General features: G+C 38.6%; 1 protein-coding gene across 1 annotated transcript in view; it reads left to right on the forward strand.

Moving 5' to 3' along the window:
- Positions 1 to 18216, forward strand: part of PTPN12 (protein tyrosine phosphatase non-receptor type 12) — a 76793-nt gene that overhangs the window by 44315 nt on the left and 14262 nt on the right. The window contains exons 9-12 of the mRNA XM_063323515.1: positions 580 to 646; positions 1273 to 1350; positions 1450 to 1548; positions 13888 to 13973. Of these exons, the coding sequence (XP_063179585.1) occupies positions 580 to 646; positions 1273 to 1350; positions 1450 to 1548; positions 13888 to 13973 (330 nt within the window). The remainder of the gene's footprint in view (positions 1 to 579; positions 647 to 1272; positions 1351 to 1449; positions 1549 to 13887; positions 13974 to 18216) is intronic.

Raw genomic sequence — 18216 nt, forward strand, 5'->3', positions numbered from 1 at the left:
GTTCTTTACAACAGTATAATTGTAATGTAATAAATATGCATACATTATAACTCTTTATCTGTAAAGTAGAGAAATTCATACTATTAGGAAGAATAAACGTGATAGTTCACTGCTATTTTTTATAACTTTCAGTTTTAAGTGGTTTTTTTTTAGATAAAAAGCAGCAAATAGATAGGGTACTAAATCGGAAAAATGTAGGAAGTCTTTAAACATGTTCTATTCTGCCATTTAACGTATCTATCATTAAACTTGGACAAAATCCCTACTGTTGAAGCAGTGGTAACCAGAATAGTGTGACAAAAGAGGCAATAAAAATGTCAACATTAAAGCATCTTTCATGATTACAATTCCAATTGGCTGTGAAAAACTTGCATTAAAAACTTCAATACTCCATTTTGCACTGCTTTTTTTTTTTTATTATTTTTAAGACACTATAGTGTCAGGTTAAGCGAGCTTAAAATGTGAGTTGAGGGATTTTAATACATTTTTTTTCATGTTGACTCTGGAAATATAATGCTTCTAGTGTGTTTTTAACAAATTAAAATAATTTCTAACATACCTAACTGTTTATGTTCATAGTGCAGGGTGTGGAAGAACAGGAGCCATCTGTGCCATAGATTACACATGGAATTTGCTTAAAGCTGGGGTAAGGAATCTTAAAGGAAGAACTCTTGTGGCATTCCATCATTTTGTAACAGTGATTGATTGAGCTCCCAAATGTTCTAAAATATTGAAATGTTTAAGATGTTCCATAACTCTTGACAAGTTGGATGTTTGGTTTCACTGCATTCATGCTTTAGTATGAACTTACTTTCTTTTCACAGCAAGTGTTTTATCTAAAAAAGTCACTGTAAATTCTAAATACTTTTAAAATATTTCTCAATATAAAGTGATTTTAAATTCAGCTTTTTCAGTGTCTCTGCTTCATCTTGCAGCTCCTAAAGCCTGATATTTCAAATATACAGGGATAACTTCATTCTGGGGTTTTTAGGTTGTGAAGCATCATTAATGTTGCAGTGTCATATTAATGCTTTCATTGGATGTCTCGTTTTCAAAATACTTGAAATGCTTTCATCTGGTCTAAATCAAATGTTTAAAACCAGTTCTGGAGAGGAATTGCTTTTTAAAAGAAAATTTGAATAGCCGTAATGTGGAGAGGCCAGTTTGGTTTTACCTACAAAAGTTAACGTACTTTTGGATGTCTAACAACTTTTGTATTGCTGTTCTGACAAACAGTTACGTCAGTGTAATTGACTTCCTTCTATATTTCAGAAAATACCTGAAGAATTCAATGTATTTAATTTAATACAGGAAATGAGAACACAAAGGCATTCTGCAGTGCAGACAAAGGTATAGTTTGTTTTAAAATGAATCTTTATCATATGATAATATACCATCATTCTTTGTAAAGATCTCATGCACTAATTTTTATCTGGTAACCTACTATAGGAGCAGTATGAACTTGTCCATCGAGCCATAGCACAACTGTTTGAAAAGCAACTGCAAAAATACGAGAGTTGTGCAGACTGGAAGATTGCAGATGGAGTGGTATGTGTCTTTCCGGTATGAGTTTCAATCGGTTGTAGCTGTTAGCTTCTGATCAAGGTTTTCCAGTAAAGTCTAGTTTTTTAAAGTTCGGTGTTCAATGGTGTTAAGGCACACACAGAACTTGTTTGAACTATAAGTGTTTTTTGCTGAGTAGGGGTTGTTAGGCTGTACTCAACTTACGCTGAGGACTTGGTTGTAAAAGTTGAGTCGGATAATTAAAGCAATATTTACCATGTGTACCAAATGCAATTGCAATGGGGGAAGCAGTAGAAAGAATTCTACTTTGGATGAAAGGCAGGACTCTAACTCAATATTTAAGTTGCAAAATATGCCCTTACCATGGTGAGGTGGCAGTAGTTAACAGCTGATCTCTTGCTTTGATTGGCAGTACCAATTCCGATATATTAGCAGCAAATGAAATTTTGTCTGAGCCTGACCTTGTGCAAATTGCCTGTTACACAGTATGATAAAGAGCACGTTCAAAATAAAACTCTAGCCTACATATACATATATTTATGTATAAATAATTACATACGTGTGTGTAGATGAATTCTGTCTGATCTGTGTTTAGTTTAAACTCTTGAAAGGGAAGAACTTCACTGAAGTTTTCCTTTCTTCCTTCCCCAACCATGTGGCGTTGGGCCCAGGTTTAAACCAGGAGATCAGCGTTGATCTGACTCTCAGCTGAGACTTGGACATAATGTGCTGGTTTGTACTGCCTTGGTTTTGGCCCAACACAGCCTTCATGTAGTTAAGCAGGACTGGCAGTGAATGATCTTAAGTTCTCATATTGTGTTGGACGTGCTGTTTGCACTGGAACAGATTGGTGGAAAGAAAAATAAGTTGAAAATGCCTTTGTCAGGAAGCTTCATAGTCTACCCTTTTAACAAAGGAATAAAAAAACCTTGGACGAATAACACTCTTCACTGGTAATCACGTTATTTGAGGATTCTTCTGTCTTTCTGTCTTTCCACTTTGAATTTCACATTCCCCGGGTTTTTTCCTTTTTTTTTTTTTAATGTTCAGATAAGTTTTCTTGGCTACTACTGGGCACTATGTGAAAAATGGCTTTTTGGACCAATATTATTCTTTCTCTCTCCCACAGTCCAGAGCTGTGTACCACCATTTATCCTTGGACTGTGTTTTATTTATTTGGAAATTTTACCTGTCCCGCCAGTACCTAATTGGTGTAGGCTCTATAGCTCTCTAGGGGGAGTATGAGTAATATCTTCAGGACCCTTTGAAATATCTGGAAGCAATTTTATATTTGCCTTTATTAATAGGCAATCCTTTAATTTTAGGGGTTTAGCTGTTCTGTATTGTGCTTTCTAGGAAGTCTAAAGCGTTTTTCATTCTTGGAAAAGAGGCATATACCCTTCTCTTAAGTCCTAAGAATTTATAACCATTCATGCCATAATTCTGATGTCATTAGTCGTTACGAGAAGTCTGGTGGACTAAACGCAATATGGATAGGGCAGGTTGTTATAACCTTTCCATAGGTGTTATATTTAGCCTAGCTGGTCTGTGAATTTTCATTTTATTTCTGAGGAATTGAGCATGATGGAGTTCGGAAAGTGCAAATTTATTAGATTTGTACAGAAATGGTTCCTAATTACTTGAGTTTTGGTCATAAAATAATAGGCAGATCAGTCTACTGTATCTTCTAGTTATTTCACTTTGATCTGACCTGTGTCTGCACTCTTACATAGAATCAAAAACGTCTCTTATTTACCTGTGTTCCAGAACATTTGAATAAGGAGGTGACGTAGTATGCTGATACTATGTCTGTACAAAGGCAAGTGCTGTCTTTAGAGAATGGCACATGTTATATGTAATAAGTAACTAGATTATGGATAGGTAACGTGCATGGGAGAGAGACAGGGAGAAATACCAACTCTGAATATGCAGTGATGGAGTGTGAATTTTCAGTTTTGCTTGGAAATGACCTTGGTCATTAAGTCAGTAAGTCGTAAAGGAAAATGAATTTTAGCAATTATTTGGAAACTCATAAAAGCAGAGAACGTAATGTCATTGTGTAGATACCTTGCAACCTGAATACTGTCTGCAGGTCTAGTCTCTATCGCAAAAGCATGTTCTAGAATTACAGCGACAAGTGGTTTTCCTCAGGGGTTGGGACTGGTGCTGGTTAACATCTTTGGTGACATGGACAGTCGGATTAAGTACACCCTCAGCAAGTTTGCCAATGACACCAAGCTGTGTGGCACGGTTGACATGCTGGAGGAAAGGGATGCCATCTAGCCTGGACGGGCTTGAGAGGTGGGCCTGTGCCAACCTCCTGAAGTTCAACAAGGCTAAGTGCAAGGTCTGGCACGTGGGTCGAGGCAATCCTGGGGGTACTGGTGTACAAAAAACTGATCACGAGTCAGCAATGCATGCTTGCAGCCCAGAAAGCCAACAGCATCCTGGGCTGCATCAAAAGAAGCGTGGCCAACAGGGAGAGGGAGGTGATTCTACACCTCTGCTCCCCTATTGTGAGACCCCGCCTGGGGTACTGCATCCAGCTCTGGAGCCCCCAACATAAGAAGGACTGTTCGAGCAGGTCCAGAGGAGGGCCATGAAGATGATCAGAGGGCTGGAGCACCTCTCCTATGAGGACAGGCTGAGAGTTGGGGTTGTTCAGCCTGGAGAAGAGAAGGCTACGGGGAGACCTTGTAGCAGCCTTTCAGTATCTAAAGGGGCCTACAGGAAAGATGGGGAGGGACCTTTTGTCAGGGAGTGTAGTGATAGGAGGAGAGGTAACGGTTTTAAACTGAAAGAGGGGAGATTTAGATTAAATATTAGGAAGAAATTCTTTACTGTGAGGGTGGTGAGGCACTGGAAGAGGTTGCCCAGAGAAGTTGTGGATGCCCCATCCCTGGAAGTGTTCAAGGCCAGGCTGGATGGGGCTTTGAGCAGCCTGGTCTAGTTGGAGGTTTCTCTGCCCATGGCAGAGGGGTTGGAACTAGATGATCTTCAAGGTCTCTTCCAACTCTAACCGTTCTTTGAATTCAAGCATTAAAAGTTTGGACAAGAATCAAAGTTGTCAGAAGGCTTCATCTAAACAACAACCAGATTGAGCTGGAAAAGAAATGGCTAAAGTTAGAAATGACATAGGCTAAGTAACAGTGAAAAGCTGATTTCTGTTAACCTTTTCGAAAGGGTATCAGTAAGACCTGACAGACAATATAAAAAGGAGATAGGTCTTCATGCAACACGGAGCTGCAGAGGTCCTTGCAGCTGTAGCTTTGAGGTGAATATCTCATCTTCTTCCATGAATTCACCCAAACTCTGACCTATGAAATTCCAGAGTTGCAAACCGTTGGAGAGCATCCTAGGGAAGGAACCCTGCATACCTGCTCTCTCCTTATTCTTCCCTTAAGTTTCCTTTTGGTCACTGCTGGAAAGAGGGCGAAATGAATCTTTTAGTCTGACCAGGTGCAGCCTTTCTTTCATTAGGAAATGCTGCTGCTTCATATTGTAGCTTGAATGTTTCTTCAGGAGGGTTGTGGAAGAAAGTCACATAGGTAAAGAATGCTGTATCTACAAATTTGGTACTTACAAATAAATTTGCTACTATTCATTTCTTACTTAGGAGATTCGCCTTCAGGGGATTAACTGGTGTAGGCTTGGCTTCTGTTGTGGTTATGTGAGGTAGAAGACTACTTTATGAATCCAGTTAAATATCTACTTGTAGCTTTAACCTAATTCTCAAAACTTCAGGCTTCACTTGAGACAGTGTTTTTGCTGTTCTGAAGAAGCCCCCTTTTTTCCTCCGAGGGTGTTATGTAGTATCTGTTGTATATAGCATCTGGTTTTCCCCAGAAATTTAGGGTTTTTTTTAACTAAGATACATCCCAGAATGTTTGGTTTGTTTGTTTGGTTTTTTTTAAAAAAAGAAACAAACTCTGATGCAGAAAGTTTTTAAATAAGTTTAAGAAATACAATGTAGCATCCTGAGGTTCCTTCCCAGATCTTACTCTGCCTGCAGATGCTACGGCAACTGTGGAATCACATACATGTGAAGGGTTTTAATTATGTTCAGTGGAAACAATTCCAAATAAAAGAATGTGCCTACTTTGGGTGTATTACTGTTAGTTATATAGGAGATACTGCTGAACAGAAGAGGACACTTCCTTTTGCCTTTCATTTATTAAATTTTGGTAGTACTCTGAAGCGTTGGAATGCTCTTCAGGGTTGGTTTCATGGTTTTGTTGTCCAGTTGCCTTTCCCATTTCAAGCAGTGTTTGAGATGAATTGAGTTACCTAAGCTTTGTAAGCAGTGTTTGCCAGTAACATCACAGTAAAAAGTTAATCTGATTGGCAACGAGTAGCAGTATTCATAGGGAAGTAGCTTAGACACAATCCTGAACGTGTGTTCCTGCGAACTTGCCAGCTTTGCCCTGCTGGAAACAATACTGTAAAAAAGTCAACAAAAAACCCATATACAGTCTTTGAAAGTAGACTTACAATAGGGTTAGAATTTCTGTTGGAATTTCACAGAAGGATTCAAGATCATGTAGAAAATGCACATACGATATAGTATAATGTAGTAATTGTAAATTTACCGTAGTTATACATACTGTGAATGTATAGAACTATAAATGTGCTTAAAATAATACTAAGTATGTTAATGAAATTATATGAAGGAAAGCTTTCTTCACATACCAGGTAGAGGGCTTTCAACAGTCCAGAGTTCAGGGCAAAGATGAAATTGCTGCTCAAAAGCATCTTTTTCTAATGAGAAAAGACTCAGGTGCTAAACTTGATAATCAAAAGGTCTGCATGTAGACAAAGGAAAACTGATTAAAAGTCAAACAAGTTTACTATCTCTTTAAAAATGTTTCTTGTTGAATTTTGTCTCTTGACAGTAACAAGCATGTTAACAGTACTGCAAGTCCTTGTTTTACCCTTATCCACTGATAGAAGCCTGTATTAATAAACACTTTCTCCAAAATATGGCATTGCTTAATACTCTCAAGTATCTCTTGCATTTCTTCCTGTAAAAGTGAAAGAATTCTGTTACCGTGGTTGATTGCACTTTTAGAAGCTGTGGAGGAATCGGCTGCCATAAGAAGAATGTTGATATTCAAAACGTTAGTGGTTTGGAAACTCTAAGTGAAAAGACTTTGCTGTTCAAATTCTCTTCACTGTTTTGCATCTCTAAAAAAATCATATAGGTCTTCAGAAATGTTTATCTTTTTTCCTATGCTTGGAAACTTTTATTTAATCTGAATCACTTGAGTGTATTGTTTCAGTCTGAAGTATTTTGCTTTTTATCTACTGATGCTCTGTGGTTCCCATGCTGCTTTATGATAAGGGCAAAAGGAATGCCTCAATTCCTTTTAAGGAAAACCATGAGATTACTTCTGGAAGAGTCTTTGCAGTAAATTTGCTAGTACTTTACCAGTACAGAAAGCTTCTGAATGACATTAAATGTTTCCACTATGAGTTCCAAAAGAAAATTATGCATTGCAGTTCCTGGGCAAAAGGTTCTGAATTGTTGGCAATGCCTGTGAAATACCAGTTTAAACTAAAACTGTGATCCTCTATTTGTTCAAAGTTCGTGACAGCTCTGTGTGGTGATTCAGCCACTGGAGGAAGTAGGTGGGGAAAAGATCCACCCTTGGGAGATGACAGCACAATGTAGGTCACCTTAGCAAGTTGAATTCAGACACTGCATCTGCCATGAGAATTCCTTGTTCTTCTGCATTGCCACAGGAACATGAGCTACTCCCTATTGTTGTAGACTAGATGTAATCTACGCTCCTAAATATTTGACTTTATGGTCTTTTCATTTGTTAATGTAGTCTTTCATAGATAGATATACTCAAGTTTCATATATAGATGTAATTTAACAGAATATCTAGAAATTCCTAAAAATGAGCACTTTCACTTGATCTGCGTAGCTGCTCCCCCAAATCAATGAGGACATTGGAACTCTTGAACTCTTCAGCAGTTGATGCATATAGAGGCAAAGGTTGGGGAATTTCTTTCTTTTCTCCTATTCTTTTGTTTACCCACATGTTGTTAATGCTTCTGTTTTTTCATAGTGAGAAGCCTGCCACAATAGGATAGGTATCTTCTGTAAGAAAGCAAGGCACTACACTGAGCACTTACTTGACTGAATTGCACATTTGTTAATTCATTTCTTTAAAAAAATAATTCTATATGGTGGCCCTTGTGAACTACATATGCTGTCCTGGTTTTTTTAAGCTGATGCTTTTAAAAATTGTATTGTGCCCGAGAGTGCAACATCTGTCTAGAGAAGCAAGAAAGTGTTGACTGATGGCAGTAAGCTGTGATTAGGAGGGCTGGAAGGCTTTTTTCTTAATACTGCCATCTGCTCTTCTCAACGGATGAGGTCATCCCTGTGAGATACCCTACACTGACTTTCACAGTTGAGCTTCCTCTGTTCTGCTCCATGCTAGTGTTTATACATGTTTGCCCATTCACTTACTTTGATATATGACAGAAGGGGAAATCTGTGAGTTGGTATCACTCAAAGGTGCTCAAAATACTGGTTGTTCACTATCTCTTGTGACACAGAACTGAGAAGAAGACAGTCTTGCTCTGAGAGTTCAGCAAGCATTACTTCTTCAATTAAAAACAAGAACAGATCCAGTAATAACCGAACACCATTATTTAAAAATGCTGCAGCAGCATAAAGTTTATATGAGCGCTGTTTTCTTTCCTGTGTGGGTTAGTGCATTTGGTTACTGCCTTAAACTTTTATCATTTTTGCCCTTTGAAGTCAAAATCCTTCACTTACAGGTGAATGAGTTCTCTAAAAGTAAATCAAGCCTTCACAGAAACATCAGTCTGAGCTAATTAAGCAAAGTAGCAAAGTGCCTCTTTTTTGGTGACAATCCCTGTAACAGTCTTGCTCCTGATTTAATGCACTAGAACAGAGTGAACGGATCCTGATTTTAACCTAATGCAGAAGTAAAAGCTTTTGAACACCCACCTGCCTGAAGCCTTCCTTGTGTACGAAGCTGCGGTAACCACTGACTTCTGGGGTTGAATTTAAAAGTACCACTTTGTGTGTGTGGTTTTTGTTCGGTTTTGTGGCCTTCTTAAAATTTTTTAAGGAATTATTTTTGAAAACTCTCTGTGGTTACGTATGTGCCTCAAACATTTGAGTTTATACACATTTTTTGCAAGGTATATCCATACATTTTACTACTAGTAGCAAAAAAGGCAGTGCCTCTTCAGCTACTTCTGCCTGTCTTACACTAAGAAGCTGTTTGTAGTTATCCAAAGAGTTTAAAAAAACTTTGACATATGCTAGTTTCTTTAACGGGCTTTTTCTTCTGCCTGGGAGAAAAGCATATCTTAGTAAACATTGTGTTCACAAACACTTCACTTTACAAACATAGAAGGACAGGGATGCAGCTGCTGGTTTGTTTTCTGGACAAGTTAGTCTACACCACAGCCAACAGGCACACCCTTTCCCTTGCCAGTACCTTTTAGAAAACTGAGCACATAAATAAGAAATCTGTTTCTCAAAACAACTGTCCTGGCAGAACTGAACCGGAATACTTTTCTGATCTGTTGTAGGATGGAGGAGTCGGTGGTAAGAGGGAGGAACTCCTCCCGTGGAGTCTCGCTCCTTCTAAAACTCTCTGCCTTATGAAACTGGGCTGTGCTATGGCGCTGAAACAAGGCGAACAGCCCACTGTTCTGAGGATGCAGTTGCACTAGTTTCTAACTCTAGTTGAGAGTGTTTAAGATTAAGGGGGGCATTTTTAGTACAATATCAATGCACTTAGTGCTATCCGTAGTAATGACTACATATAGGAGAGACTCAGAGTTTACTTTGCACAACTCGGGGAAGCAGGGGGGAATGTGACACAACCATTGAGCAGAAAACTGAATTGCTGCTCTTGGATCCTGTGAGCCTCAGCAGCTCTTTCAGAATAGTACTCTGAAAGTAGAATATAGAAATATAGAAAATAGAATATACTTTCAGAATAGTACTCTGCCTGATGGAGGGCAATGAAATTAATTTTCATGTATGTTAGGGGAAAAATGGTCTGTATGGTCACCCATTACCTGATGTCAAAAAGCTGGAAGTTGTTTTTCTGCATACTTGAGAGGAGGTTGGTAGAGGGGTTGGTAATCTTTCATTCCATCATGACTGTAAAAAACGAAAAATCTAGTTGTTTTCTGTTTTTTAAATTAGTATGCATGCAGTAGTTCACAGCTAGATTTTAAAAGTTCTTTCAGCCCTTAATGTTTTTCAGGAAGAAAACCTGTGAAGGAAGAATGCCAAACACCAGTATGTGTTAGGGCGGACATGCTGGGAAGCAGCTCTGAGGAGAAGGACCTGGGGCTCCTAGTAGACAGCAAATTATCCATGAGCCAGCAGGGTGCCCTTATCGCCAAGAAGGCCAATGGCATCCTGGGCTGCATAGGGAAGACTGTGGCCAGTAGGTCGAGGGAGGTCATTCTCCCCCTCTACTCTGCACTGGTGAGGCCACAACTGGAGTACTGTGTCCAGTTTTGGGCTCCCCAGTTCAAGAGGGACAGGGAACTACTGGAGCAAGTCCAGCGAAGGGCAACCAAGATGATTATGGGACTGGAGCACCTCCCTTATGAGGAAAGGCTGAAAGAGCTGGGACTCTTTAGCCTGGAGAAGAGAAGGCTGAGGGGGGACCTGATTAATGTTTACAAGTACCTAAAGGGTGGGTTTAAGGAGGATGGTGCCAGGCTCTTTTCAATGGTTCCCGGCGACAGGACAAGGGGCAATGGGCACTAACTGGAACACAGGAAGTTCCGTTCAAATACACGGAAAAACTTCTTTACGGTGAGGGTGACAGAGCACTGGAACAGGCTGCCCAGGGAGGTTGTGGAGTCCCCTTCTCTGGAGATTTTCAAGACCCGCCTGGATGCAGCCCTGAGGGATGTGCTTTAGGCAATCCTGCTCTAGCAGGGGAGTTGGACTAGATGATCTCTAGAGGTCCCTTCCAACTCTGAAGATTCCGTGATTCCGTCAAGTCATGGAAAACTGACAAAGGACTTAAAAGGGTACCTTTGTTCCTTGATAAAATAATGAGGTCCTGCATTCAGTTTATGGATCAAGCATAGTATTCATAATACTTTATTTTTTTAATATACATATTTCACTAGCCATTTTCATCATTCTACATTTTTGGACAGTGACTTATTGGACATTATGTTTTGATGACAGCACTCTTTGCTGAGAATGATTGTTGAGGTAGTGCTGATTCAGTAAATCTCTGAAGGTGTTTGACTGGCAACCAGTGTTGTTTATTAAGAAGCTAGAACGATACAAAACACAGTACTTTAAATGTGTTAAAACCTATTTCACGGTACACTTCACTTTAAGAGCCAACGGATAACAATCCTAGCTCAGTAAGGTTACAACATCAACAGTTGAACTTATATGGCTATTAAGTTTTTGTATTACCCTAGGAAAACCAAAAATCATTGTTAATAGAAGTAACAGAGACTTAAAGAAACAAAGTATTGTGACATAAATACAAAAAAAAAAAAATCTGGGCTATTTGGCAAGTTGAGCAAGAGTGTACTTTAATGTTGCAAAATGTAAAGGCTCAGATCTGGAAACAAAAAGGGGCAGAATTTGGTTTGGAATGGAAGCTTTGCATGTGGTCTACATGTCTACGGTCCAAATATAGTCAGTGAGGCCAACTGATCTGTTACCTTCATCCCCAGCTTACTGGCTGGGAGATGAAAAGCTGGACATGAGTCAGCAACGTGTGCTTGCAGCCCAGAAAGCCAACTGTATCTCAGGCCGCATCAAAAGAAGCGTGGCTAGCAGGTCAAGGGAGGTGATTCTCCCCCTCTACTCTGCTCTGGTGAGACCCCACCTGGAGTACTGCTTCCAGCTCTGGAGCCAACAGCACGGGAAAGACATGGACCTATTGGAGCGGGTCCAGAGGAGAGCCACAAAAACAATCAGAGGGATGGAGCACCTCTCCTATGAAGACAGGCTGAGAGAGTTGGGGTTGAGAGAGAAGGCTCTGGGGAGACCTTATCGTGGCCTTTCAGTACTTAAAGGGAGCTTATAAGAAATATGGGGACAAACTTTTTAGCAGGGCCTTTTGTGATAGGACAAGTGGTAATGGTTTTAAACTAAAAGAAGGAAGATTTAGGCTAGATATAAGAAATTTTTTTACAATGAGGGTGGTGAAACACTGGCACAGGTTGCCCACAGAAGTTATAGATGCCCTCTCCCTGGAAACGTTCAAGATCGGGTTGGATGAGCCTCTGACCAACCTGATCTAGTTGAAGATGTCCCTGCTCATTGCAGGGGAGGTTGGACTAGATGACCTTTAAAGGTCCTTTCAAACCCAAACTATTCTATGAAAACCAGCCAGCCTTGGTTGACTGCAATGGGAGCTTCAGTTGTGGCCATGTAAATGGAAGTGGCTTTTATCTGCTAATTGAATCTCACTCCAGAAAAAACTCGATAGTTGCAGTCAGTGTCAGCAGAACAAGGAACGCAGTGCAATTTGTCTGAAAGGGCTAACACAAGCCATTGATACAGGAACAATAGAGTATTTCTGCCGGAGTGCTTCTGGGATACTGTATTGGACAGCTAGTTAATGGGGGAGGTTAGTGAAGAACAATAAGAAAGATTAAAAGATTTAACTTTTTTCTTCACAAGAAAAGCTTCACTTAGTACACTGAGGAACAGAATTGGATAATAGACTCTTCACCGGCAGACAGTGATATGATAACTGTTTTAAGACTATTAATGGAAATTAAAAACAGGTAACTAATGAATCTAAATTGAAGTGAGGGTAGTCAGCTATTGAGTTAACTTAGTTATAGTTTATCTTCCAAAGCTGAAAATGCTTACCAAATTCAAATACAACTATCACATTTGAAGCATAAATTAACAGGGAATTCGCTTTTGTTTTGTAAGACTAGAGGTCAGTCTCTGTCACCCAATCTGAACAGGTAGGCTGGCAGATAGGCCCTGGTGCATGAACCTGGTATTGTGCTTTGAAATATATGACACATTTTAGATGCTTGCTGTTCTTTTTTAAAATTTCTTTTCAAAGGAAAACACATCTAAGAAAAGGTTTCCGGTAAAATACATATTAAACTCAAGATAATGCTAAGGTCCTCCTTGGTTCTGTTGGATCTTTGGTTGTGGCACATGCATGGAAATGGTGTATCAGCTTTAGACTCTCGCATGTTGTGGGTTTTTTTTACACATTTATGTGTATTTGTACTGACTCTGGCTGGGTTGTGGAGTTAATATTCTTCGTAGCTGCTCTTGGGGTGCTGTGCTTTAGATTTGTTGCCAAAACAACGCTGATGACACACCAATGTTCCAGCTATTGCTGAACAGTGTTTGCACAGTGTCAGCTCTGGCTCTTGTTTCTTACTCTGCCCTCCCAGAGTAAGAAATAGTCTGTGTGTGTCTGTGTGCATGCGCAAGAGCTTGGGAGTGGACACAACCAGGCAGATAGCCCAAACTAACCAGAGATTCTGTAACACCATATAACATCATGCTCAGTAATAAAGAGGGAAAAAAGGGGGGTTTAGTGACATTAGCCATCATTTGCATCACTTGTTCTATTTGTTTTCTTTCTCTCTTCTCCCACTTCTCCTTTGTTTACTAAACAATTTTGCCTTGACCCACAAGTTTTCTTGCCTTTCCTTTTCTGCCTGCGGGGGGAAGAAGTGAGTGAGTGGCTTTGTGGTGTTTGGCTGCCTTACCAGGGTTAACTCACAACAATATTTTATATGTATGTGCCTATAAATGTGTATGGCAACATACATGTATAAATATATAAAATATATCGCCCATATTGATGGTCTTCCTAAAATGAAGTTAAAATCTTCATGCATTGTTGAGTAAGTTAAACTTCATTGTACGCATATGGGAAATGATTTGAAAGTGTTTTGGAACAATGTGTTAAATCTTATCCACTTGTCAATTTAGAGTATCTGAAATTCTCATTTACTTACTGCACTGTAGTTTAGTCTTATCTTCAGTGAACTGATTGCACAAGTGAAAATAATTAGACTGGTTGGAAAGTAAATGCTTTCAATACTAACCTGAAAGATTAGTTTTTGAGACTTTTTCTCTAGTGGATTACACAACTACATGCAAAACAAAATACTTAGAAACATTTGAAGTTTGATACACAAAATATAATATTGTGAATTTAGAGTAGAATTTAATCTGTATGTAATGTTGAAGTCATCTCCATATGATAGCCGAAAGTATATAATATTGGCATTATTTTCAAGTGCCATTACGGATATTTGGACCTTACAGTTTAAGTATTGTGTGTATGAGCTTTACAGCCATCAATGAAAACTTTTTCTTTTAATTAGGATGAAAATAATACAGAGAATGCTGTCAGTTCTTCAGATGCTGAGAAGCAGGATTCTCCTCCACCAAAGCCTCCACGGACCCGCAGGTATTTAACTATATTAACATACTATTTTAAGCTGACAGATTGACATGCTTCATAAATAAAAAGTAGACTAAAACTACTGATACTATGAAGACTTTTAAGATGCAAATTTTTTCTATTTAAAAATAGAAGTGTACATAATACAAACAGAAGTCTTGTAATTGACTCTGCCAACATAAATTTTAGTATCTTTGTGAAATCTGTGTTTGAATATACAAGTCTTGCCGTGACTACATGTGAGTAGAGAAGCATACCCCCTTTAGTAGTCAGACATGTTAGATCCATTTGTGCTTAATTCTGCTAGGAGATAGTGGCAAAACATACTTAAAAATAGGCTCAAATAATGACTCAACTCTCATTTTTAGAGGCAAAAGCATAATATCCATTTATTGAAGAAAATGTTACCTTACAGACAAGTACTGCTATTGACTAGAGTATGCCGACAAAATGCTGTTCTCATTGAGAAGAAAAATTGGTCTTGCCAATCCTTTCATTCAACAGAAGGAAAAGAAAATCCTCTCTAGTTCTTAAAATACGTAGACTTGACTTTAAGGAAGCCAAAAATAAATCTGAACTAACGGATTCATTTGCCTAAAATGGGTATCTAACCTGAGTGTTTGACAGCTAAAGAAGCAGCTCTCCTGAAGTAAGTGACGAGTTTCTGGAAGGCTTAGAGGGACCTTTGGCAGGTGATCTTGCCTGTGCTATATTGCCTGTAGTTAAATATACATTTAGGGTAAGCACTTGGGTTTCCTAAAGTTGTAGAATGACATAAGAAACCACCAGCCAGTTAATATTCTTGCATAATATTTAGTCACATAAGGAAAGTAGTTTTACACTTTAAAAGATAATCAGACTGGAGTAGTGCAAGGTCAGGTCGGTAGCGGGAATTCCTATTCATTTGATACTTTAATGGTTAAAGGTAGAAGATGAGAATTAACCACTTCTTTGCAGTACTGCAGTTCGTGGGGTGATGTGGTACTAGGCACTAGCAAGATGACTGTGGCGATTACACAGTAAAATGAATTTTAACTTCTACATTCTCTAGGTTTGGTAAAGGAGGAGATTTAAATATGTGTGTATGTATATAGAAAATATAATTGGATATAGCCATTTGAAAATTGGTGACTCAGAATGGGTAGCAGTGTGTGCGTATATTCAATATTGCAACATCGTCATCTTGTGACAGGAATAAACATAGTTTAAAACTGGGTATAGCAGTTGTTCCCCTTGGCTATTAACTAGTAACCTGGACCAGATCTGGAATATTGCATGTGATTCTAACACCCATTTTAATGAGGATATCAGAGAACTACCATAAGTGGATCTATTGCTCTACTTCTTTAGTCACCCTGGGGATGGTATTTGCCATAAGATAAGTTTGGAAATAATGTATGATAACAACCATTAATGATACAGTAGAATAAGAATATGAGTAGCTGTTATAGTTAACTTAGCATTAGTTATGTCAAGCCAGATGTTAGAGGAGAATACGACATTGAAAGAGAGATGGAAATGAGTTGGGGCTTTTCACGAATGGCACAGTTTGTGCTATGTAGGTAATATCACTTTTACCTTATTTAGATTGATGGTAATACGATTGTATTCAATTATGTAGGTTCAGATGATGACAGAGGAGTCTGTTAACCTGTCTTCATGATGAGTTACAAGCTTTTCTTGAAACTTAGTCACTGAATTAGATATGACTTCTGTCCAATAGGTAATTTCCTTAGTAGTGTTCCTTGAAATAATCTTAGATGTACTTAGGTTTTTATCATTTTTACATATTCATGTAATAATCTTATATGCATAATTCATGTTTTAGCACACATCTGTTCTGTCTTATCTGCATTGCATTGTTCTTTACTTGCTGTGTTAAGTTAAAATTTTTTAGTCTCTCTTATAAAACCTGGTCTTTCCCATTTGCCAGCACTGGCAGGAAGATTGGTTCCTTAGAGGTGAATAAATGGAAGCTTTTAGCAAAGCTGTTGTCTTTTTCAAATGAAGATTATTTTTGAACAACAGTTACTTCCACCCTTCATGGAAGATGCTTCTGAGGAAAGACTTTATTTGCTATTAGTCACATCTGCTCAGAATACCCACTAACGAGCATGTCTTTTCTTGATGTGGGAGGTGATTTTACAAATCCGCAGCCTGATTCATTCAGGGCTTAGAGACGGGTTTTGCGTGTTGTGGATGTTCTGGCAGAGGTTCACATCCTTTTCCTGGGGAGGAGGGGAGAGCAGAATCCTTGAAAGGTTCTAATTTAATCCCCGTATGGAGAAGGAAGCTGTTAAGCATGATATATCTCCTTATTGCATCTGTACCTCTTTCCCCAAACTATTCTCTTACCACTTTTTTCATGTCCCTTCTGTTATTTTTCTCTACATTGCTGCAACTAAAAATACCTTGGTACAACTATTTTAAGTATTTGTCTACATCTTTGCTGTAGTGAATGTTTTCAAGGGGAGTCTAAGAGTCATTGCCTTTACAGATACATTCCCATGCAATAGGTACTCTGGAGATAATCTAGTTTAACCCACATTTGATTGAGAATTTTCATGGAGAACTTGCTTAAAATATTTTGTTCAGTAACATTTTTAGGTGTCCAGTCAAATGTGTGCTTGAGTTGCGCATGCACTGTCTCTGAAGAAGTTACAAGCAAGTTGCTAAAGTTAATATTTTTTAGAAGGAATAAGGCTTTTAAATTCTTTATATGCTGTGTTGTAGTTGGCTTTAGAATGTGTAATTAGTAAAGCAACTTGCATTTATTTTTTTTTCTTAAGAGAAGGTTTAACAGTTGCTTTTTTGTCCAAAGCAAAAAGGATTACGGTGGCTCATACTGAACAGTACAATGTCCCAGCTTGGTTTCAGGTGACCTTGCCTGAGATGATCCTGACAGAGCAGGAGGAAAAGCGGTTTCCATCTCTTGACCTCAGGATGTTTTATCTTCCATGTTGCTATCAGACCAAGCTATGTTTGCTTAGGTGGTAATGATTCTGACTCCTGTCAGGTTTTTTTTCTGGTGGCCCTGAGGCTGTTTGCTGGATGAGATGGTGACATCTCCTCTACAGCACTTCCCAGTAGCTAACCATGCGGTACCACTCAGCACATAGTAGAGTTTTTCTATAAAGGTGGCTTTTTCACCTGTCTCTTCTCTTGTTTGTCACAGGATCGTAGGACAGGTCATCTCTGCGTTATCTTTAAATTTGTAGATCTCTTCCTCTTAAAGTTAACTCTCAAGTTTGTAGTAAGCAAGGACGAGATGACACTGAATACTTTTGCCATATAAGATAGAAAGCTTACTCAGAGAGGAACAGAGGGATAATTAATCCTTTTAGTGCTTGCATTGGCCTGAGGATGTCTTGTGGAAGGAGTGCTACAAAGCATAACTTCAAGTGTTTTTTTCTAAGCTTCTTTTATGTCTGTCTCTTGGAAGTTACAAGTATCTTTAGGCCATTGATAGTAAATCAATATTAAACTGGTATTTTGTTTACTCTTATTAACTCACCATGAAGCATCTAACTGTACTTGTTTTGCAGAGGTTCTGGAATTGTGCTGCCTTCCAACCTTTTGTCACCTTGTAATGCTTTAATGTAACTCATATTTGCTGTACAATATGTTAACGTAGTCATTTAGGTTAATGTCTATCTGCATTTGATATCAACGTTAAAAAAAATCAAATAATATTACTCCTTGGTTATTATGAAGGTAAACAAGAACAACTCATGAGTGCGTACGTCAGCACCTTATTCTAGAAATTGCTGGGCTTTGCAGTTTCTGATCGCTTCTTGTGAAAGTCACCTTGAACTTACGTCTCTGCTTCTTTTCTTTGGAGGACTTTGTGGGGTAGATGGCATTGATTTAGACATGGTTAACTGTTTTCAGGTTAAGGCAGGAAGAGGGCATGAGTAAGTTTTTACTTTTGTTAGAGGTAAGGCACTAAAGAACCAAAGTTTTAAATTTGCAATTTAGGACTGTACATGATGTTACATGACTGTACAATTCGAGCTTTTACTTCAAATTTAGAAGCAATGATGGTACTTCAGAATTCAGAGAGAACACTTTAATACCTTTAAGGAATATTCCTTGAAATATTTCTGTGTTTAGTAGTGCATTCTAAAGTATTTGGAGAAAGGGGTTGCTTATTTTAATCAGGCTTGGTTACAGAAAATTCTTTGGTTTTGAGTTCAAATGCAATTTGACAGAAATAGAGAAACTGAGACACAAACTGACAAAAAGAAAA

This window comes from Chroicocephalus ridibundus, chromosome 1 (assembly GCF_963924245.1).
Source record: "Chroicocephalus ridibundus chromosome 1, bChrRid1.1, whole genome shotgun sequence".
Taxonomy (NCBI): Eukaryota; Metazoa; Chordata; class Aves; order Charadriiformes; family Laridae; genus Chroicocephalus; species Chroicocephalus ridibundus.